We start from the raw sequence: 24,293 nt of genomic DNA on the forward strand, positions 1-24,293 counted from the left end.
ATTCTATTTTAATTTTTTTCGGTGAGAAATATGATTGATCTTTGTATGATAATAAATTTAAGTAACATTTTCTTCAACAGGTAAGGGTCATACTGGTTTCAATGTCGAGTCAAGTAACCAGATGGAGGATAAGGAAATAAGAGACCAAACCGATATTTGCAATAAAAAAGAAGATATAACAAACAAATATTATTTCCTTGGCAACAAAGAGTTGATGCAAGATAAAACAATTAGCAAAGTATTTCCATATGATGACAGTTTAAAGAAGGATAAGACAATAATTAAGTGTACAGAAAAAGTGGCACAGCAGACAGAATCAAACAAAATTTTACAAGTTGGAAAACGAGGTTGTAATAAAAAGCAACATTCCTGTTATGAATGTGGAGCCATATATCAGTGTCTTTATCGATTAAAGATCCATATTAGAACTCATACTGGAGAAAAACCTTATTCATGTAAGGAGTGTGGTAAATGTTTTACTAATTCTGATAATTTAAGGAGACATACTAGGATACATACAGGTGAGAGACCATATTCCTGTAAGATTTGTGGGAAAAGTTTTAATCTGGCTGGATATTTGAAAATTCATAACAGAACACATACAGGAGAAAAACTATATTCATGTGATGTGTGTAACAGACGTTTCACACAAGCTACTGCCTTAAAGGCACATGAACGGACTCATACTGGTGTGAAGGCTTATTCATGTACTATATGTAACAAGGCATTTGCTCATTCAAATACCTTAACAGATCATATGAGAACTCACACTGGAGAAAAACCATATACATGTAGTGTTTGTGGCAAGACATTCAGTAGAAATAGTGTGATGAAGAAGCATAGTCAGATCCATACGGGAGACACACCATATTCTTGTGATATCTGCCTCAAAAGGTACAAGCACAGAGCTTCACTTGTGAGGCATTCTTACAAAATGCATGGTATAGTATAGTATCATATTACAATCAGGTCGCCCACAACGCTTACCATCAGCATCTATAGAGACCAGACAGAGACTGGTAAGGGTATATTTATCGAGAAACATTGAAGGGTTCCCTAAACAACACAATATAACTTCAATACACATTTGTGAACCTGACACAAAAAGTAGACCTTCATGATAAATAAAACAAGTTCAAAAATTAATTTATTTATTTACTTTTACCTTTTATTACAACACCTTCATTACAATGTCAAACGAAAACTGAACTCAATATGTTGACAATCTTATAATATTTATAGAAACTGTGTAGTAACACTCATCTTATGCAATATTTGAGAAAGAAAAGCTGAATATAATTAAATGACATGATCATCCTACAGTAGTGGGTCGGGTCATTTCCGCCCCAAAAATATGGTTGAGAGAGGTGATGGCTCGTCCCATGCGCCTTATGCCGGTGAACGGGCGCTTAAGATCTACGGGATTTTATAACACCTGTATAAAAATATTGGGAATCGGGAAGTTCAATTGACGATAAATTATGTCAAAATATCACGTGCGATAGTAATGCATAGATTTGGACTTCTGATAAGTATTATATATTGAGTAACAGTATTCTGACCCTAGAAACACGAAAACATTGTTAAAAACTACTTTCACATAATCAACATACTTTGTAAATTGTTACACATAATTACGGCCCTAAAAACTCCAACCGAAATCCACACTTAAATCATTAATATTGTTTCATTATCAAACTATCCTATAAATATGTTTCAACATAACTAAGAAGCTTAACCTAAAATACAACAATAATTATTAATTGGACGTAATTCCACAAAACGTTCCAAACCACAATCATGTCGAAATTGAGTTAAGAACACAAAACTGGTCACGTGATTCATATTAACTGACTGACAAAAAATGGCAGCCCTACTGTCACTGTTTAAATGACATCATAACTTAGAAGCCCAGCCCACATGTATGGAATACACTAATATTTATTAAACTTTAAAAACGAATTCTTTAAAATGTCATGTTTTTGGCTTGGATCGTTTTTCACGAACTAAGTCCAATTACTTATGTAGTTAATCTCTATTACAATAATATGTACATTATATCAATATAACCCAACTTCGATCCTAAGATTAAGACCATATATAATTAAAAAAATTTCCACCTCGATGATAAACTCGCTTTTAGTCCCTGGTACGAGGAAGATAAATGGCCGATTCACTCCCGGCAAGACGACTTGTCCCTCGTATACTACTAAAAGCGAGCTTTTTCATTATCCAGATGGGAAAAAAATCGTACATGCACCACGTGAGATTAGTAGGACATTGCCACCCGTGATTGTCAATATTCCGCGGGTGAGAATGACCTTTTATCCCTAGGTGCGTAGTACTATTATTTTGATAAACGTAAACGCCAGTTTCGTTCGAATTTTGTTAAGCGACAGTGGTTAAAAAATATTATTTATTAACATTTTATATCCATCCAGCTTTCGACAGAAGAATAACAATTTTATAACCGAAATATTTTCAACGTATCGCCCAAAATCAAAATCTGGCTGACTAACTACCTAAGAAACACTGAAGTGAGAAGGTGTCGTTTCTCGCACATTGCAAGTACACTACGGTACCGTACCGCTATCGGTGTTACCGCGTCACTGGTTGCCGGCGGCCTCCAGACTCTCGACAGCGATGCTGATCTCGTACTCGTCACTCTCGTCCACCACAGTCGTCACCACCGTCTCGTCCTCGCACACCGACCTCTGTCACCACAACATGACACTCGACATCATTGGATGAGATTCATTTACAATTAATTGGTTACAATAACAGGATAAAAATATCATCTTGTAACAATACAGGATACTTTGTGTGATCCTCGGAGATTACTTTTATTTATTAGATTACATTTAGATTATTACTAATTAAAACTACACAGCATTCATCAAATACAGTAAAAAAAAAGGATAAATGGACAGAAAAGAAATAACCTACCAATGAAATTCAAATGAATTTCAGTGTCAGCTCCATTCAACCGCGTCCAACGCAGAGCTGCTCGAATTATGGGAAATTTGGTGCTTTATGAACGACTAGATCACTTTTATTACCGGGAGTATTCCAAAGAGTTTCGAACTGTTTGACCTGATTCCTGGTGCCGAATTCTATCTTCTCTGTTTTTCAAGCAACTTTCTGCATACTTTATAATGAGCTCTTTATGTGGCGTTTCTAAGAAAATGCCGAGAACGTTCCTAAGATCCTTCGGGTCTTAGGAGAGAGTGTGGGTGATAGTGATCACTGACCATAAGGTAACCCGTAAACTCGTTGTAATAAAATTCACTTAACAAAATATATAGCACTGTATTGTTAAATGCTGTTGTAATAAAAACCTTTTAATTTGTATGGGCGCCATTTTGTAAACCGCCATGTTGGTTTTTATTATCTGTTAAGTATATCTGTTCCGGTGTATGAGATACAGGAAAGTGAGAACCAGGTGAGTTTGGTGGTGGTGATACCTGTCGCTTGCGGTCCTTGCTCCTCTTAGGCCAGGGCTTCTTGAGGTGCACGTAGTTGTGGTGCGTCTTTCGCTCGCCGCTGGTCTTGAACTGTCGCCCGCACAGCTCACACTTGAACGGCCGCGCGTCTGTGTGCACCTTTATCGAACGACAACACATAAAGCTGATTATAAAACCATAAATACAAATAAGTAAAACCAATTGTTTTCATTGAAAATACTCATTTGTTCTAAAATATAACGGTTTTTCAACTATGTGTCGTGTGTGTAAAATAATGTAAAACACAATATCAATAATTTATGGATTATTTTATAGCTTGTTTCGATAGGTTAAAGAAATCATCCTTATTATAAGCATTCTTTAACTACAGGTAAAATAATACGCATACATCACAATTTCGCGCACGTAAATCGCTCGGAAATAAACGGATTCGAATCTTAGAGGGATCTATTTGCGAATTGTTGAACGGCGATAAAGTTATTCAACGTAGGCATTACGAATATAATTATTTTCAATATTTTGTCAATCATATCAATGTAATATTTATTAATGCAACTGTTGTGAAATAAGTGGTATTGAAACACGAATGTAGGTTTATATTAGTGATACTAGTAATTTACATGAGTGTTTTAATACCTAATTATCAACAGTTGCATACATGACTTTATCTACGCCCATAATATGAATCCGCTATAAAATGTTCTGAAACAGTTAGCTTAACTGCTTACATTAAAAAAGCCAGTCCTAGTAACCATTACATCATCCAAACGAGTGTTGTAATGTTGTACTGAATTTCATTGCAACACTTGTTTGGATGATGTAATGGTTATCAGGACATGGAGTGTTTTAATTATGGCAATAAGCTAACTGTTTTAGAATCTTTAATAGAGTATAGAGATATAATAAACAAATAGATGATAGATATAGCCTGTATGTCTGTTGTATACAGTGTACTCACCACCATGTGCCGCTTCCAGTTGCCCCAGTTGCTGAGCACGCGGCCGCACAGCTTGCAGCTGTACACCCTGCGGGTGTCGCTATGCAGGCGGCGGTGGTTGGCCAGCGCGTACCGAGTGCGCAGCACCTTGCCGCACACCTCGCATCCGAACGAGCCGCCCGTGTGCCGCGTCATGTGGTCGTTGAACGTGGTCGACGACTGAACAGTCAACGGCACGTTCGTTCATTCAAAATACGATGTCACATCACTTATTGAAACTCAAAACCTACCACCCATTACAAAACGAATGCCTGAGACCTGAGAAGAACGGGCGCAATAAACTCAGCGGGCTTTTTTTTATCAAAAGAAAAAAATGTTTACATAGTAATCAGCTGTTAAAATAATAAAATATGTATAATGATAAATTTCGCATCGAATGGTGGTAGTTTCATGTCGATACGATCAGTGGTCTAGGCGTGAAAGAGCCTCAAACAAAGACCATTTTCATCATATATATATAAACTTAAATAAACTTATTATTAATTAGCCTGAAGGCGGTCGCTCGCAATGCGTGGTATCATTAAAAAAGTCATTTATGTTATAGTAACTTTTACCACACAAACGTTTATAACAATTCTTTTAAATAACATAGGTAATACTTTTGTTTTGAACATTTTCTGGGATCTTGTTGTAAAAATATATACATCGCCCCACAAAATACTTACTAACTCGACTTAGCCGAGTAGTAGGCATTATAAGTTTATGTCTGTTCCTGGTGTGAACATTATAGTTATGACAGTTTCTAGCAAATTCACTTATGTGCCTATGTACCATAACATTATCAAGAATATATTGAAAAGCAACATTCAAGATGTTAAAAGAACTCTATTAATATTACATTATCATAATCTATTACATTCAAATATACCCTCATTATCCATTATCCCATGCCGGGAGAATCTTATGTCTTCTATCGACCTTCTCGAGAGAGGACTCTCGAGAAGGTCGCGGAATGGGGTAAGTTGAACCTTGTCCAATTTAACCCCCAGAAGACTCAAGTTTGCGCGTTTACCACTAAAAAACCCCATTTGCCGTATCACTCTCTTCGAGAACACTTCCCTTAAAGCCTCGCCTAGTATCGGAATACTGGGTCTCGAAATCTCGAGCGATTGCCAATTCCGTGGCCATCTGGAGGGCAAAGCCAAATTGGCTTCGAAGAAACTGGGCGTCATAAATAGAGCACGGCAATACTTCAAGCCGGCCCACATTCTAGCGCTCTACAAAGCGCAGGTCCGGCCTCACATGGAGTATTGCTGTCATCTCCGGTCTGGCGCACCCCAGTATCAGCTCGATCCATTTGACCGCGTGCAACGCAGAGCAGCTCGAATTGTCAGGGACCCAGTACTCTGTGAACGGCTGAATCACTTGGCGTTGCGTACAGACGTCGCTTCATTGTGTGTCTTCTACCGCATTTATCACGGAGAGTGTTCCGAAGAGCTGTTCAACCTGATTCCTGCCGCCGAATTTCACCTTCGCACGACACGCCACAAGTTACGATATCATCCCCACCATCTGGATGTGTGGCGGTCCTCCACAGTGCGGTTTTCAAGGAGCTTTCTTCCTCGTACCACGAAGCTGTGGAATGAGCTTCCTAGTGCGGTGTTTCCGGGACGATACGACATTGGTACCTTCAAGAAAAGCGCGTACACCTGCCTTAAAGGCCGGCAACGCTCTTGTGATTCCTCTGGTGTTGCAGGAGAGTGTGGGCGGCGGTGATCACTTAACAACAGGTGACCCGTACGCTCGTTTGTCCTCATGTTCCATAAAAAAAAAACCTTTATGGATTTTGAAGGTCCCAGCAGACTCACCCTGAAGAACATCCCGCAGGCGTCGCACATGAAGCGCGCCAGGTTGGCGAAGTTGGTGCGGTTCCTGCCCGGATGCGCCGCCCGGAAGTGTTGATAGTAGCGCCCCGGACGTGGGAACGTCTCGTCGCACTGCGAACACACCCCTGTTGTAGACGGGTCCTCTAATCTTCGTCAGCCATCAACGGATGACCTTGAAGCTTACTACATAATATCAGGTAAAAGTGATCTGATATGATGGCTCTCTCTGCATCTTAGGAGTTGGTCAGTTACCTATAGCCGAATTCCACTATCGGACATCATTTTAATGCATTCCAGAGCCTCGCGTTTCGCATTTTTTACCCTGTTAAACTTAATGTAAGTTAAGTAATGACTTTCCAACAGGTAGGAGCCCCCTCTAATACATAAATACGACCTTTTTAGAAGTGAATATGTGGGCTGACCCAGTACTATCCTTCGACATTGCCATTGTTAAGAATGTGTTCTTTGCCTATCCATACTACAGTACGACAGAATTTCTCTCAGGCTAATTGGCAAAGGACTACTGAAATTTGACAAACTATGTTGGCAGTTCATGTCCGCCCTGTCGCTGGCTTCTTTAAGTGCGGACTGCTCTGCTAATGATGTGACATGGTGTGTTATGACTGTCAAGAGAACCTACAACCGGTCTCTTTGATCAGGGATCAAGTAGTACTTGGTTAGCCTGCAGAAGCCAGATATTGTTCTTAAATAGTCTCGGTTTAGAGAGATAAGTGTAAAGGTATGTATGGAGTGAATCTTTTATCCCTTGGGGATAAGTAATGTTGGCTTGTTGCACAAACCCTAATGTAGCCCCGCCCCGTTCGTCATGAAACTTATTTCATTAAAAGGCATTTATTTTCTGAGAATTGATTCCTTTAGAATTCTTTTTGATCTCAATTCTAATATCTAGTATATTAGAATTGAGATCTACTACCGCTTCGTAAATAAATGGCGCTCTGAGATAGAAGAAGCGGCGCAAGCAACTCTCCCAGCATTCTTTTTTGTGCTTTTTTAATGCAATAAACAATATTATTATTTTATATTATATTGCTATAAAATGATCATAATCTCGTCCCAGGCTGTCGGATCACTTAGATATTCATCTGTGGAGGATTTACGACAGAGCCATTTTTTAATAAAACATTTAAATTTATTTATAGATAATGCCTGGATAGTGGCTGGGACTTTATTATAAGAGTGTATTCCTTTACCCTTAAGGCTATTATGTATCTTATGAAGCCTTCTAGAATTAACTACAAGCAATCCATTATTTATTGTGTTATATTAATGAAAATCACTATTAAGAACAAAACGGTGTTCATTGTGATCTTTGTTCGCAGACCATTTCTTGCAGAGGCATTTCTTTTCAATTGTTTGTTAAATTTTAACACTTAATAAATCTAAATTGATGAATAAAAAGTATATGGAACCGACTTACTAGCTCGCACTGTATCGGTCCTAGCGGCTTACTTTTCTTGATTGTTTTACCGCCGACGTTACTGAAATATTAATTTAGGAGTGATGATGAGCTCATGGTTTAATATTAAAAATACTACGGACCTAATGACAAGCGTGGCCGATTGGTTACAGAAGCAATAGATTTACTTTCCTTTTCTTCTCCCTCGCATGCTTTGTTTGTCTATAGGTTAGTATATGTATATATGGTTGTTACATAGCATGGATATCTAACAAAGCAATGCAACAAATCTAACAAAAAAAATACAAAATCATTTATTTCGCACTTTACATGTACAAATTAACATTTTATACTGACCCCCACACTAGGCGTTGCCTGTCTCGTGGGGGAAACAGTAGAATTAACAGAATATAAAAATATACAACCGGCTAGTGACAACAAGCTGATTACTAAAATGTAGTAAAATTGTAGTTTTAATTTTCCACAAATCGATGATTCCGAAAACATAACAGTATGTAATGAACATATTTTTATTCGAATTGAACAACAGACAATTATTACATAATAAACTAAATAACAACATAACAATACTACGTGCCGTTAATTAATGTAAGTTAATCATACCAAAAAGGGGCCGGGGAGGATGTTTGCCTCCCAATTTCTTTTTAATATGGCAATACTTCGTACTATCTTGCGTGTACGTCCGGATGCACACAATAAGCGTTATTTAAAATTGTCTATGATTTGTTATTTTCGTAGAGTAGTTTTAAGACATTGTTTTTTTTTAAATGTGTTCAGTAATAGGTGATAATATAGTTACATCTTGTGCTTGGTCCGCTGGTGAGTCTGCAGCGCCTCGTCCGTCACCAAGCGCAGGCCACAATGCTCGCACTGCGGACTATCATCCGTCACCTGTAACATGACAACTGAGCGGTCACGTCATGGTGACGCAGCCAACTTAATGTCTAATACATACATACATACATAAATTCACGCCTCTTTCCCGTAGGGGTAGGCAGAGACCACTTCTTTCCACTTGCTACGATCCTTACATACTTCTTTCGCTTCGTCCACTTTCATTATTCCTTTCATACATGCTCTCCGGTTTAGGGTACTCTTGACCTGGCCTTTTTTCAAGACGTCCCTGATTTGATCTTGAAACGTCCGCCTAGGTCTACCCCTTCCAACACTTTCATTCACACTGGCCTTATACACTTTCTTCGTCAATCGTTCTTCATTCATTCTCTCGACATGTCCAAACCATCTCAGCATACCTTTCTCAATTTTTGTCACAGCATCTTCTTTCAGACCACAACGTTTTCTTATCTCACTATTTCTTATCCTGTCACTCAGTGTAACTCCTATCATACTTCTCAACGCTCTCATCTCAACTGCATTTATTCTGCTTTCATGTTTCTTCTGCCATACCCAACTTTCACTTCCGTACATGAGTGTTGGAACCAACACCCCCTCATGCACAGCCAAGCGAGCCTTATTAGACACCTTCTGACTGTTCATAAAGGAGTGCAAAGCTCCATTCACCATGTTTCCTGCATTCACTCTTCTTTCAATATCACTCTCATACTTTCCAATGTCTAATAACAATTTCAATAACGATAACAACAGAGGAGGTCGCCGGCGAGAAGGCGAGTCTATCAACGATTATCTCGCTCTCTCTTATAAAACGAATAAACTTTAAAGGGACACATATTTTTCTTAATATATAATGACAATTTACTGAAGTAAATTAAGCCAATATTATCCAAATGTTTTGAGTTTTCTTTTTTCCGTCAATATTAAAACAATTCGACACGTGTTTCACCTCTACACGAGGCATCCTCAGGAGATGTTGACTCGCAAAACTCTGACATGAGATTGAATTTAATGAGTCGGAAACCGCTGTTTCCTACCCTCGTCGCATGAGATGGCGCGCTGTAATTGGTCGGCTGTTGTGACGAAAGAGATTTTTTTGGTTCATTCAAAAATGTAAACATGTTTTTTTTGTGTTTTATTATTTCTTATTGTTCGAACACATATTTTAAGCGGAATCCTTTTTCACATGTATGTAAAATATTAAATTATTGTTTCCGAGTGAGTGACCGGTGTAAATTAAATGTTTCACGAAGTGTGATTTGTCGGGATGATTATTTCCAAATACGGCAATATCTTATTTTAATCTAATTTCGAAATTTCGACTCGTTTGACCGAATAATAAATTTAATAAACCAATAAAAAATTTTATATATTATAATCGTTCATAGTGTGAAGTCTCGTCCCACTAGTATGTTAGCCAAGACGACAACAGCTATCGTAGATCATTCTGGCACGCTTGTCGGTCATAAAGAGTCGCGGAGCACGCCGGCAGTCACTTGTATTTTACGAGTTCGTTTGATTTTTATCATGGAAAAGGAGAGCGCCTTTTTTCCGTCACTATCGTATGAAAATAGTTGAGATGCATGTAGTGGTGTGTAGTGTTGTGTAGTGTTGTGTAGGTGTGGGGAGCTCACCTCGCGGTCGTCGTCCTTGTGCATCATCGTCTTGTGCTGCGAGAGGCCCAGCGAGCTGAAGTACGAGAACCCGCACAGCTGGCAGATGTGGTTAGACGGATGGAAGTCGCGCATGTGCTTCAGCCGGCTGTTCACGTGGCTGCACCATATCACACCATCGGAGTTAGAAAACGTGGCGTTAAAATCTACATAAGGTGTAGTGTAATACGATATGACCACATTTACATTGAGCTGGGTTTTACCTCTGAGACAGACTCGAATTTTGAGTTATCGTGTTCTTTTCCTATCAATACTCCCATAAGAATTCAATAAAACTTGTATGAAAGTTATGCAAGTGTTATCATATTATAAAACAAGTCACAACTCACTCGAACATCTTCCCGCACTGGTCGCAGATGAACTTCCTCCCCGTGTGACACGCAGCGTGATCACGCGCTCGCCCACTAAAATATACAAAAATAATTATAAAGAATCCTTTGCTATCTAATTAGTATCCCACTTCTGATTGTTATAATTTGTATGCCATGTATGTATTTGTATTTTGAGTGCCGTGCTATTCGAGTATATTTGGATATTATTATTTCTGAGAGTCTGATAGAGAAATTTCACTTAGATAAATCTTTTTAAAGAAATAGCAAATTTAGCTGACGGTAAATAAGATTCATTTTATGTTATTTCTCTCTCTCAGTTCGCAGCTACGACGCAGCGTGAAAATGTATTGTGACTCCATAGTCACAATACATTTTCACGCCAATAAGCTGTTTATTTGTAGCTGTGAGGTTGAGGTCAATTTGACAAAGCCAAAAAGACACGTTAGAACTCGCACTATGACAGAAGAAATACTTTGCCTAATAACTTACGTGTAATATTTACGTTTGTTTTATTTATTGCTTCTCCATGCTTGAGAGGACTCCGATCAAATAAACAAAGTAAATAAAATATGTATCTGTGACTGGAATAACAGAAGCACACTTGCCGTAAGCGATTGCCAACCGACTGTATGTCTATCTCGAGGATCCTGAGCACCCGTAGGTAGTAAGCGCGGATTGACATTTGACACACGGCACGGTCACTGTATCGCGAACCATCGTTCACAAAATATGTAAAGGTTACCTGGTATGTTCTATGCATTGCTTTGTCGTTACCAATACTAGTATTAGTTATGTTTGTTTATATACGTCATATAAATAACTATATTGGACTCTAATAAGTGATAATATATTATGTAGTAAATTTAAATAACTGTATAACGAAAGTAAAGAGATCAAAATGTCACTTAAAAATAGTACAGATAATTAATAACCTCTGAAAAGATGAGTTCAGATGATTAGTGAAAATTACTGACTTTTAATATTTTAACTATATTTGTCGGATATTACTTTTATAAGTAGTAGATTATGCCATCAATAACATTACTTGTAAAAAAAATAGGTCTTGCAGTTCAGTTGTTCTACCATAAAAATTGTGAGATCCATATAATGCGAAGCCGGTTAATTTATTTAGTCCCAACTTAAGGCTCCTTCTGTTTTAAGTTATTACATATTAGCAAACCTAACGACATCTTCTAAAATCACTGGGCAAATGAGTCTTAACATCTTATGTCTCAAGGTGACGAGCGCAATTATTGTAGTGCCGCTCAGAATTATTGGGTTTTTCAAGAATCCTGAGCGGCCCTGCATTGACTAGTGACCATATCAATATTAAAAATATTTTATGTTTTCAATAAATAGATTTACTTGGCCATCGCATGAAAACACAGTGTATCTTTTTTTATTATTTAGAAGAATCTCACAAGTAAAGCATATTATATATTATTGGATTCTTTAGTTGCTTCATATGAAACATAAAAGTGAGCACAGATTTTATTAGGTAGGTACCTACTATATTCTTGATTTGGTTTTTAAGGCGATTATTATATTGTATTTGCAATAATGAATCTTAATAAGTATTATGTTATAATATAAACATTCCCTATTTTAACAGGTTTGAAAAACATTTTATTAAATAAGATAACGTCACCGAAAAATCTATTTTGAATTTGTAATAATTTATATTAATGACAGAAATTTAGTAACAAATTATTATATTTTAAATATATTAACACTATATTTCTTCTTTAATATATTTCTTCTTTTTATTGCTTACATTATTTTAATAATTTGCTGGAACTCTCAAATTGGACATAGCTCCTGAAAAACGTTCCAAGTCGCAATCGTCACATTTTAAAAATTTTTTCGTGTTTAATGTTTAATAAATATTAGTGTATTCCATACATGTGGGTTGGGCTACTAAGTCATGATGTCATTTAAAGCGTAACAGTAGCGCTGCCTTTATTGTCAGTCCGTTAATATGTATCACCTAACCAGTTTTGTGTTCTTAACTCAATTTCAAAGTGATTGTGGTTCGGAACGTTTTTCTAGAATTACGTCCACATGTAGACCGAACTTTATTTTGTATCTCATTTAATGTCTTCTAATCAGAGTGGTGTATGCACCAATAACTAGGATTCATGTCAGATTATGTATAAGACCGTGACTATTGTTATGTTTTGTGTATAATTTAATCTACACCCATGCTTTAAATCCTCTATTCAAGATATCTCTATTCTAAAACAGCTTATTGCCAACATTAAAACACCCAATGTCCTGATAACATCATCCAAACGAGTGTTGTAATGACATTCATTACAACATTACAACACTCGTTTGTATAATGAAATGGTTACTAGGGCTGGCTTTTTTAATTTTAGCAGTAATCTAACTGGTTCATAATCTTTTATAGAGGATTCATATTATGGGTGTAGATAAAGTCTTGTATGCAACTGTTGACAATTAGTATTAAAACACTCATGTGATACTATTATCACTAATATAAACCCACATTCATTTTGAATGGGTGGTAGTTTTTTTTACTTTCAATAAGTGGTGGTGACATCAGGATGTGAATCCTATTTTGAATAAAAATATTTGAATTTGAATTCGTGTTTTGTCAGTAGATGAATTAATAGAGTTCTCGCTCAACCGCTCGAGAGTCCTGTGTGGTACTCACTCGCAGCCCGTGACGTAGGGACACAGCTTGCACTGGTAGCTGTACTGGTGCTTCCGCTGGTGACTCCTGAGGTCCGTGTCCTTCTTGAAGCGCAGCCTGCACACGTCACACTCCAGGTGCCCCGCCGACTGTCAACACGCACTCATCTCACTTTAACTGTACACTTGTGGTAACAACAGCAATTATCTTCAGCAAACTATAAGTTATCTATACATATAATAAAAATTGGAGTGTCTGTTTGTAATATTGAAATAACCGTTTTTTACTAAATGTATATGAATATATATATGGTGTGCGATACACCAAAATAACATTTTTTACAAATTTTAGTCTGTCTGTCTGTTTGCTCCGGCTTATCTCTGAAATGGCTGGACCGATTTTGACGGGACCTTTAATGGCAGGTAGCTGATGTAATAAGGAATATAATTTTAGAAAAATAAAGTAATGTTGCAATGTCCAAGAAACGGTCTAACCACAGACATAGATCCAAGTAGATAACGTAAATCCCTCCGTCTGTATGCAAGCGTGCCTTTTTTTGTACCTACTATGACGTCTTTAAAAATGCCATTGCATCGAGCCTAACGTTGAGTCACTCACCTCATCATTAGTTGACGTTTTCAGTACATCAATAGTTGGTATTGCCCGTTAGCATTTGCCGGTACGGGACACAATTTATCGGTACCCACACCGATAAATCGTGAGTAAAGCCGTATTACTAAATAAGTTAATCATGTCTCACGAAAGTTTAAATAATTTTATGATGTAAGGTGTGTGTTATACTCGCCCACCTCGGAGTGCAGCGCCACGTGTCGCTCGTAAATCTTCTCTGTCTTGAACGACTTGTAGCAGATGTTACACTTGTAGTTCGCGAAGTAGAACTGGTCCGACACTCTCCTCTTCTCCAGCTCCTCTACTTGCTCGTCGTACGTCAGCACCCTGCAACTCATACTCTTACTATCTCGGAGAAGGTGGTAGAAAAGCATAAATCTTTCAACGAGCAATTCTTGTACATTAATATATAATCTGAATCTTGGAAACGGCTCCAACGATTTCAATGAAATTTAGTATACAAGTAGTTTCGGGGGCGAGAAATCGATCGATCGATAGGTTTCAATTTTAAAAAATGTAGTTTTATCCGTGTTTTAATGAGAAACAGCTACAATGACATTAGAATACAAAGGTAAATTTCACCACTATATACAAGACTATAATAGTTCAGATGGGACATTGGGTGATCCGGAAAGCAGAAGACCTCGGTTCGAATCCAGATGTCCTATAAGTCTTTTTTTTGTTCGTCCGGATATTATATAGATATATATAGCTTGTAAAATTTTACAAAATGTGTAGAAATTTGGAGTAATTAAAAAATATTGTATGTACAAATACAGATGCATAACATTGAAATAGTAGATACCTTACAATAAACGTGCTCATATCACTCGATTTGTTTTTTTCTTTCTTCTCTTTTGTCTCTTTCCTCTTCTTCTCAACCTTATTGTCTATATTTGCCATCTCTGTTTCTTTCATTTCGCCAGAATAAACTATGACGTCTGTTACGGGAACCTCTGTAAATGTGTTTTTTGTTTCATCATCATACACGCGCAGTTTGGGCTCGTCTTCAGATTCATCATATGATAAGGTTTGTTCTAAAAAAATAAAAAAACCTAATACGTTATCATATACGCCTCTCATGGAAGAAGCTACTCCAGGCAGGTCCGGAATTAGCAGCTCCCTGTATGTTTTATCGTGTACCTGTTTTACTGCTAATAACGTACAAATAAATATTAAGTCTAGTGTTTTTAAAACTTAGACCTGTGCAGGGATGAATTAAATGATGGAAGACCAAACAACGTCACGCTTTCACGCCCAACTCCGAACTCGATTTTGATTATATTTGGTTCAAAGTGGACATTGGGAATCCTGGGACAAAAGCTACAATTTTTTGCTAAAAAAGGCAAGGCAGGCAAACGGGTTGAAAGTGAATGCATGAGAATTCGTCATTTTCGGAGATAAAGCCATGAAACTTTGTGTTTAGGTTCTTAAAAAGAAGTTATTAATAAACTTTTGTTCGAGCATTTTAGAAACTTTGACCTACATGGGGACGAAATTTAAAGAGACTAACCACTGTGACAGGGGATATGCAGCGGAAAGAGCAGTTTGTATGTGCATTATTTGAAAAATATCCTAAAAAATATAAAAATAAATCTCAAAGTAACTTCAACGCGGACGAAATCGCGGGAAAAAATATATAAAAAACTATAAATACATGAAATAATTTAAAGCTGACGTTCATACATATACACAACGCAAAATGGATGAAGTCCTTAACGGAGTATTGAGTCAGGAGTATTTTCTGTTCTAATATCAATTTTTTCTTACCTGTATTCATCCCGAACTCTGAAAATACATTCTGCTCCATTCTGTTCTGTGTATCATCTTGCTCCATATAAGTATCATCGTTTTCTATATATTCTTCATATATTATTTCACCATCATCAATAAACTCGTGTTCATCTTTTATTTCATGATACTCATCATCAAATTCAACATTATCATCGTTTACTTCATGATTATTATCATTAGTATCAATATTAGTCTCATGTTTCTGATCTTTAAGTTCATCTTTATTTTGCTTGACACCATCGTGTACTGCATCATACTTTACTTGATTTTCTTCATCTACAAAATAGTACTGTATAGATTCATCATCTGCATCTTTCAATGGGATCATTTGGCTATCATCATTTTCTATTTGCACTTCTTGGAAGACGTTATCATCATTTTGAACGTCACCCTCGAAAATATCACCAATTTCTTCTTTAACCACACATTTTTCGTCATCAGCATTCTCATCTAGTATTTCTTCATCGAGAACTTCGATCATCATTTCATTATCTTCCTCATCAACAGTAATGTTCACTTCGTTAAAAATTATCGAATTCAAAGTCGACGTCAACTGGTTTCTTTTTCTTGTCTCTTCATTTAGCTTTTGTGGGGTTATCTGAGAATGTTTAAGAAAACAGATGAGTAACCAAAAAGCTTGTAATTATACTATACTGTACTATATTAGCTAGCGAAATACTGGACTACTGCGACTTACCTACCACTAAGATGGTCTCAAGGCCATGAGCGTGGACATGCCTAAAGAACGGGGGGGAGAAACATGTGCGGCATTGTGGACATTGTAGCGGATAGGGCGTATCACTTACCAAGAGTTAAGGTTTTGTTAATCCTAATAGTTTTTATTATTTATCCCTTTAAGCCATCATACCTGAAGGTTGGCTCCCAGCAGACAGGACAGCAGACAGTTGCTCTTTAACGCCTTTACCCTCAGTTCATTGAATTTTGTGAGGTGTCTGGCGCATTCCCAGCACAGAAACTGTGGCAGGGCGCTGTAGTCCTTCACTACCTGATATGGAAAAAACGACCTTTGAAATGGAATTCCATACAACCTTTATTTCAATTAAGTTTTTTAATAGTTTATAAAAATAAACTTAATAAAATAAAGTTTTTGTTTTTTTTATGACAGTAAGGGATGACACGAGCAGGACGTTCAGATGATGGTAATTGATACACCCTGCCCATGACAATGCAGTACCGCTCAGGATTCTTGAGAAACCCAAAAAATTCTGAGCAGCACTACAATTACGTTCGTCACGTTGACACATAAAATGTTAAGTCTCATTTGCCCAGTAATTTCACTAGCTACGTCGCCCTTCAGACCGAAACACAATAATACTTACACATTAATGCTTTACGGCAGAAATAGGCGCCGTTGTGGTACCCATAATCTAGCTGGCATCCTGTGCAAAGGAGCCTCCCTGGACTGGTAAACTGAAGTGACGTCAAGGTAAACGTGACGTCAAAATTTGGCTGCTGTTATTTATTTATTTTTAATAGACACACCAACAAGCGATCCTAAACTAAACCAAAATAAGAAAAATATAAAACGAACATTATGAACAGAATAGCTTTCTTACAGGTATGTACAGCTCTGTTGTATTATTAAAGATTAATAAATGTTAAAAATACAAATTATTTCTTATGTAAAACAAACAGACCATATATATAATTAAAAACTATTATAAATGAGACTGTTGCAAAGTCTTTTAAATTGTAGCACCGACATCCCAAACATATCCATGGAGTCAAAATTATTATTAAGGAGCTCATTAAATGATCTCATAGAGCGCTGCAGTGGAGAGTGAACACCAATATTAGTTCTCGGAATAGCAAGATGAAAGAATTCACGATTAATAAGCCTTGCACCGGGGCGGGGTATATTGAAATCAATTTGTCGTTATATTTCTGGGGCACTAACAATACCATTACATAATTTAAATAAAAATAGCAGATCTTGAATACGACGACGATTTTCAAGAGATTTTCATTTAAAAATATTTAGCCTCTGGCTATATGGTAAACATGAACCGCTATGTTTTGTGTCTTTGTATACCAGAAATCGAGTAAAATACCGTTGTATTTTTTCCAACCTATCAACATGAATTTTGTAAAATGGGTCCCAAATCACACAAGCATATTCCAAATGCGACCGAACAAATGCATTGTATAAACACATGACAGAATTAATCTGTTTAAAATATTTTAATAATAAACCTGTACAATTATGATAAGGACAATGATGCCAAGAGACAGCATAGTTCTTTACTTCTCCAAAAAGTAAGTCTCAGCCTTCCTGAGCACACCAAGCATTTAGCATAGAAGCCATTTTGGCGTTCCTATGTACACATTTCAATATGAACATTGTTACTGTGAAGCGCACCGTGGAAGATTATATGGAAAAATAATAATGCTTACCAACGAACTAAGCAGTTGTTTATAAGAGTTCTTCAGGACCTCATATTGATTCATGAGGAACATCTTCACATCAGGGTCCGACACCAAGCATATTCTGCATATCTAAGAACAAACATTATAAGTGATACACGCAGTGATACATGATCATGTATCACTTACTAAGTAAACATTGAAATTTAGTTTACTATGAAACGTGCACTTATTTGACATAAGTTTGAAATAGTAGGAATTACAGGATCGCGATTGACGGCGAATTATAATCCGGATAAGTTTGAAAACGAAGGTTTGATTAAAATGTAATGGATTTCGGTTATCTCCGTTTGTTACAAGATTACTTATAGCCGTCATCTATCAATGACTGCACGTTTCATACAATCGAGTGAATCACTTTTTTCTTAGAGTTGCGCTAGCCTGGTTTACATGACGTCATGGCGTAACGTCATGGGAGGTTAACAATTAGCTTAGTAAAAACTTTCAAATTAATTACAAAATGTATTGTATTATTTTAAAGTACATACAACATACATAACCCGACTGCTGAGTGCCTAAGCTATCTAATTTGTATATTTTTAATTCTATTTTTTGATAAGGTGTAATTTAAAAATAAAATATTCTCTCTTATTTATTTTTTTGTATTATAAAGATGAGTGGCGTTCCTTCATAGTGCGGTTTCCAATGTTCTAAGCTTCACGTCGAACCCTGTGGAACGACCGTTCTGGCGCAGTTTCCTGGTCGATACGACTGGTATACCAAGAGAGCATCCAAGGTGATGATCACTTCCCAGCAATCACATGAAAAACACTCTCCAAAGCGAACTATGGCGAAGAATATATACAAAATAGCGCTACAATGGCGACATTAACGGCCGTTCTCAATATACTATCTACAGATAGAGATAAATTACTACCTTCGACTGTCAGTTATTAGCTGTCAAAATCTCAGTCTGTCCCAATATACGACAATCAATATGACTGACAGCTACAGATACGGATAATATTGGGACGGGTGAATTGTAATTTCCATACAAACTTCTATCTCTGGTAAGCTATACGTCGTCCCGTTGACAGACAGCGTGTACGGATAAGGTATTCACCTTATCCGTCGATAAGTTTATAGGGACGGAAAAGTCAACGATAGTTAGGATTTTTTATCTCATGTAGGCCACAACCGGAGATAGACTTTATATTGGGAACGGCCGTTTATAAACACACGGATAGAATTACTAAACCGAAATAATTAAATAAATAATGCAATAATAAAATAAATTCGCATAAATAAAACAAAGTTCCATAATTTAATTTCGGAGCATCCTGTAAGTCATCTAATAGCCGAGCTATTGTAGTCACTGACACCTACTTGGCCGACGCCGCAGAACCATGTAGTACATGAGTAGCGCTCACGTTAAAGATTATTAAAATTTGGATTATAAATGAAATATATAATTTGTTTGTTAGAAAACTTTAGTATTTAGATGTTTTTATGATTACAGTTAAGCAGTTCTGCCTTTGTGTTCATTTACGGCCGTTCCCAATATACTATCTACAGATAGAGATAACTTACTACCTTGCAATGTCAGTAATTAGCTATCAATAATCTAAAGCTGTCCCAATATACCCGATAAGTCATTCTTATCGCCTTATATTGTGACGCGTGAATTGCAATTTCCATACAAACTTCTATCGCTGGTAAGCTATATGTCCTCCCATTGACAGACAGCATATACGGATAAGGTGAGTTACCGTCGATAAGTTTATTGGGACAGAAAAGTCAACGATAGTTCGATTTTTATCTCAAGTAAGAGATAGACTGAATATTGGGAACGGCCGTTATTATTATAATCAGTTTTGATAACTTTATTCCTTAGCAAAACAGTTTAATCTGATTGATAAGCGATTAAACAAGTGTGTTCTTTAGTGGATTTTTTTTTATAATAAGTAATTAATAAATTATTATATTATATTTAAAAATGTAAACTAAGCACAAGTTGTCTGGAAGCTGTTGATACTGTATATCATACTCACTCGGAGTGGCTCCGGCTTCCGTTTCTTGACAGCACTGGGCTGTACATACAAGCGTACAAACTCCGCGGCAGACATGGCGCTGAAACTGTACATAAGATTATTGCTTTGGCCATGTTAGTTCACTTATAGTATCATTGAGAGCTAAATTTGAACAAATTAACATGTTGACTGTTGCCTCTCAATATATTCTTGATAATGCAATGTAACTGTCATAACTACAATGTTAACACCTGGAACAGACATAAACTTAACGTCGAGTTACTATGTAGAAGTCTTTTGTGGGGCGGTGTATATGCTTTTACAACAAGATCCTAGATAATGTTCAAAACAAATGCTTTACTAAATTCAAAAGAATTGTTAAAAAACGTTTATGTATAAGAAACCTGCACAAACCAAACGGATTTTTGTTATTGTTTATTTTAAATTTGGTAACAGTTTTGTACATTTTTTGGAATCATGAACAAAGGACTTACTAACTTAACCGAGTAGTAGGCATAACAAGCTTATGTTTGTTATTCGTGTTAACGTTATGATTATCAAAGTTTCAAAAAACTTCGCTATGTAGTATGTACATACATAACAATATCAAGAATATATTGATAGGCAACAGTTAAATAATTATTTCTTTAAATTTTGCTCTCAATGTTTTATTTACTTAATTTATAAATAGCCCTCTTCTGTATGGTGGTATTAATATCGGCTACACTTCATCATCACTAACTAACATTTAACAATATAATTAACACAGGCCACCAATAATGGTATAATACTACTAGCTGACTCAGCAAACGTTGTATTGCCGATATTAAAATCGCGATACAAAAGTAACTGTTGATCGTAGATGGGTGAAAATTTGAAGTTGTATGTATTTTTTAATGCTGACTCATAATCAAACAAATTTAAAAAATATGTCAAAAAAGTAAAAAAATAAAAATTCGTGTGGACCACCCTTAACATTTAGGGGGATGAAAAATAGATGTCCGATTCTCACACCTACCCAATATGCACTCGGTCAAGCCGTTTCGGAGGAGTTCAACGTTTAACACCATGACACGAGAATTTTATATATTAGATATTAAGTAGGCTAAGTTGTTATATGATTTAAAAGATGTGCTGGGAGTTTGTTATCAGTTCTTCTCCCTTCATGACGTTTACCAAGTGTTGTTGTAACAAGTATGTTATGTTATTGTCACTATGATTATTAAATATATTTAAATTCCTAATTTCTAAAACCCTGGCGGTGTAGGGGCTTCTTCGAGTTGTCACCAGATGTACTCCTACTATATTGTATAGATTTCAATTTTTTTTATCGAATAGCGAACGAGCATTCGGGTCACCTGGTGTTAAGTGATCACCGCCGCCCACAATCTCTTGCAACACCAGAAGAATCACAGGAGCGTTGCCGGCCTTTAAGGAAGGTGTACGCGCTTTTTTAGAAGGTACCCATGTTGTATCGTCCCGGAAACACCGCACAAGGAAGCTCATTTCACAGCTTTGTAGTACGAGGAAGAAAGCTCCTTGAAAACCACTTTCATAACATTTATTATAATTATTATTCATTTCATTGTCACGGTATTATCTTTGGGCCCTGTTACAACTACTAGACACAACCCCTTTATTTATGAAAGGAGAGAGGTAAGTTTGTGAAATGTGTAGGCAAATTAAAGGTTTATTGGTGGAAAATAAGCTTATGCAAGAAAAACCCACGCGGTATCATAAATTTACTGAAAAAAATATTTTATTTTATTTTTATTTATATTAAATATTATGAGTCCCCAATACGCAGCACCTTCTCAACGTTCAGATGCATATCATAGTTCCGGCATCTTTCATAAGGCCGACGACCAGCGGCTGAAACAATGTTGTCACTCTACAATCACCGCATAATACTGGATTTAACATTCCTCAAAAAGCTGTTATCAGGACAGACAGCGTGCAGTGAATTGCTGGATAAAATAAATTTCAAAATCCCGCACAGATATCCACGAAATCCGATTACTAACATACTTGTGGAACCAGTAAGTAGGACAAATGCCCTTAAACATTCTCCATTATCAAGGATGTGTTCTGAGTACAATCGATTTTCCGCGTCCATAAAAGATTTTGATATTTTTCATGACACAGTGACAAGTCTGAAAAAAAAAACTAACCGCACATTTCTGTTTGTAAATAATAATAATATGTTAGTTGATATTAATACAAACTATTTCTTCATTATACTGTATCTATTATTGTAATAATTTGCTTAAAATCCTTGTTAAATTTGTAGGTCGAACTGTATTTTGTATTTAAATTAATGTCTTGCAATGAGAGTGGTGTACGCACCAGTAACTGGCATTCATACCAGATTATAAACCTATAAGACTATAATTATTTTTAATGTTTTGTATGTAATATTGTTGGTGTGTAAATAAATAAATAAATATTAAGAATCTGGTGGCATAAAGGTTAAATTTTCTGTCATGGCAAAGATAGTCACACTATACTAGGGATAGAAACTAAAGTAAATTTTTATTTAGCATAACATTTGAAGTTATGTTGTCTCAATAAAGTTTTGTAGTACCTATTATTAAAATCAGTTTGCTTAGGGCATTAAAAATCCCATTAGTTCCCTTAGTTGTGCAAATTTTACCCACACAGGTGCGCACACTTACCTACCCTTAGCACAGGGATAGTGTGTGATATAGAATTAATTAAATAACGGATTAATCCATTTTGTTTCCGAAGTGTTAAGGTTTTAAACTTTATTTATTAATTTAATATTTATCTATCTAAATATACTATCAGAGACCACTCAAACATATTTTTATTTTCCTTTCATGCTTATCATTCAATTTTGACAGTAGTTTTAAATGGTCAAGTGCGCAGCCTTGCCCCATATGACAGTATATGCATAAGCCATAAGTACTAAAAAAAAATTTTTCCTTACATTTTGAAGATTGTGGTGATTACATTACGTTAGCACATAACATTACTTATCGTATTATTCTGATGTTTTACTTGGCTAAGATTTTAGTTACCTCGTTTGACTGTATATTATACATGAGGTCAGTATTTATTAAACCAATGACTGAGCAGAACCCTGTTTTGAAAACGAACTTCAACCCCCATGATTGTGACTTGTTGTTGTTACAAACCCCGATGTTTACGAAGCAACTCACACAAATATAAACGGTGTGTCAAACCATAAGTCATTTTTTCTGTCTGGGAAATGGTGGTTACATCAATTGCAATTTGTTAAAAAGAAAACGATATACTTATTTAAAATTTACCATACCAAATGTCAAAAATGAAGATGCAAGTGTTTTGTTAAACAGAGAGGTGATGAAACCTGTGGAATCTGCTATATTTTTTGGCATTACTCTAAACTGAGTAATGGAAAAAATTTGTAACCTATGCCACTTTGGTTCTTACGTCCTGAAATCACATGCATATAATATAGGTACTAGTGGGCTAAATGAGTCCCAGGTGAAGATTTTATCGCAAAAATAATAAGACACAATGTATTGTAAGTGAATATAGTGTGGAACACTGAAACAACCAGCTTCTACTCAGAACAGAGATCAACAGTGTCTTTGCCCAATGACGATGCTGGCATGAGAGAGGTGTAGTACAGCTTTGAAGTCGGTGCTAAGCCAAATGTAATACTTAGTACCAACACTCGCCACATGTGACTTTGAGCGGGATTGCTTTGGCTAGAACAAAACAACCCAAGCAGACAGACATGTGTGGCTAGACAACCTAATTAATTACAGTAACTAAGCTGTTTATGATATTAAGTTTTAGGACATAGGATGTTTGTGATCAACATCAAAGTGCAAGTAAGTTGTAATGTGATGATTTCAATCATGCAGTTAATATCACAAGCCTTAACAGAACAATGTCTCTATATGAATTACTATAAACAAGGATGTGCTGGAGTCATAGATGTCTTTTTTATTTATTTCATAAAATCTACAGCACATTACATCTCTTATTAGCTACGTAATAAAGTACAAATCATTGGCCAACAGTGATTTTATATTATATAGGCAAATACTAAAAAATAATCATGAATTCATAAATAATCTACTCGAGATAAAACAAATATAGCAAAGCGAGCAAGGAAAAAAATAAATGTATTATGCATAATATCATGTTTTCTGTGTGTGTGTTTGGGTTTTTTTAATAATTTAGGTGGTTTGACTGTTGTCAT

The 24,293-nt window shown here is 36.2% G+C and overlaps 1 protein-coding gene across 1 annotated transcript; it reads right to left on the minus strand.

Moving 5' to 3' along the window:
* Nucleotides 1-1,703: 1,703 nt before the first annotated feature.
* On the minus strand, nt 1,704-16,146 carry LOC126974489 (probable serine/threonine-protein kinase kinX). Its single transcript, XM_050822007.1, has 3 exons — nt 15,639-16,146; nt 14,679-14,905; nt 1,704-1,739 (listed from the first exon to the last, which is right to left on the minus strand). The coding sequence occupies exons 1-3, from the start codon at nt 16,144-16,146 to the stop codon at nt 1,704-1,706; spliced, it is 771 nt and encodes a 256-aa protein (XP_050677964.1).
* Nucleotides 16,147-24,293: the final 8,147 nt, after the last annotated feature.

This window comes from Leptidea sinapis, chromosome 2, assembly GCF_905404315.1.
Source record: "Leptidea sinapis chromosome 2, ilLepSina1.1, whole genome shotgun sequence".
Taxonomy (NCBI): Eukaryota; Metazoa; Arthropoda; class Insecta; order Lepidoptera; family Pieridae; genus Leptidea; species Leptidea sinapis.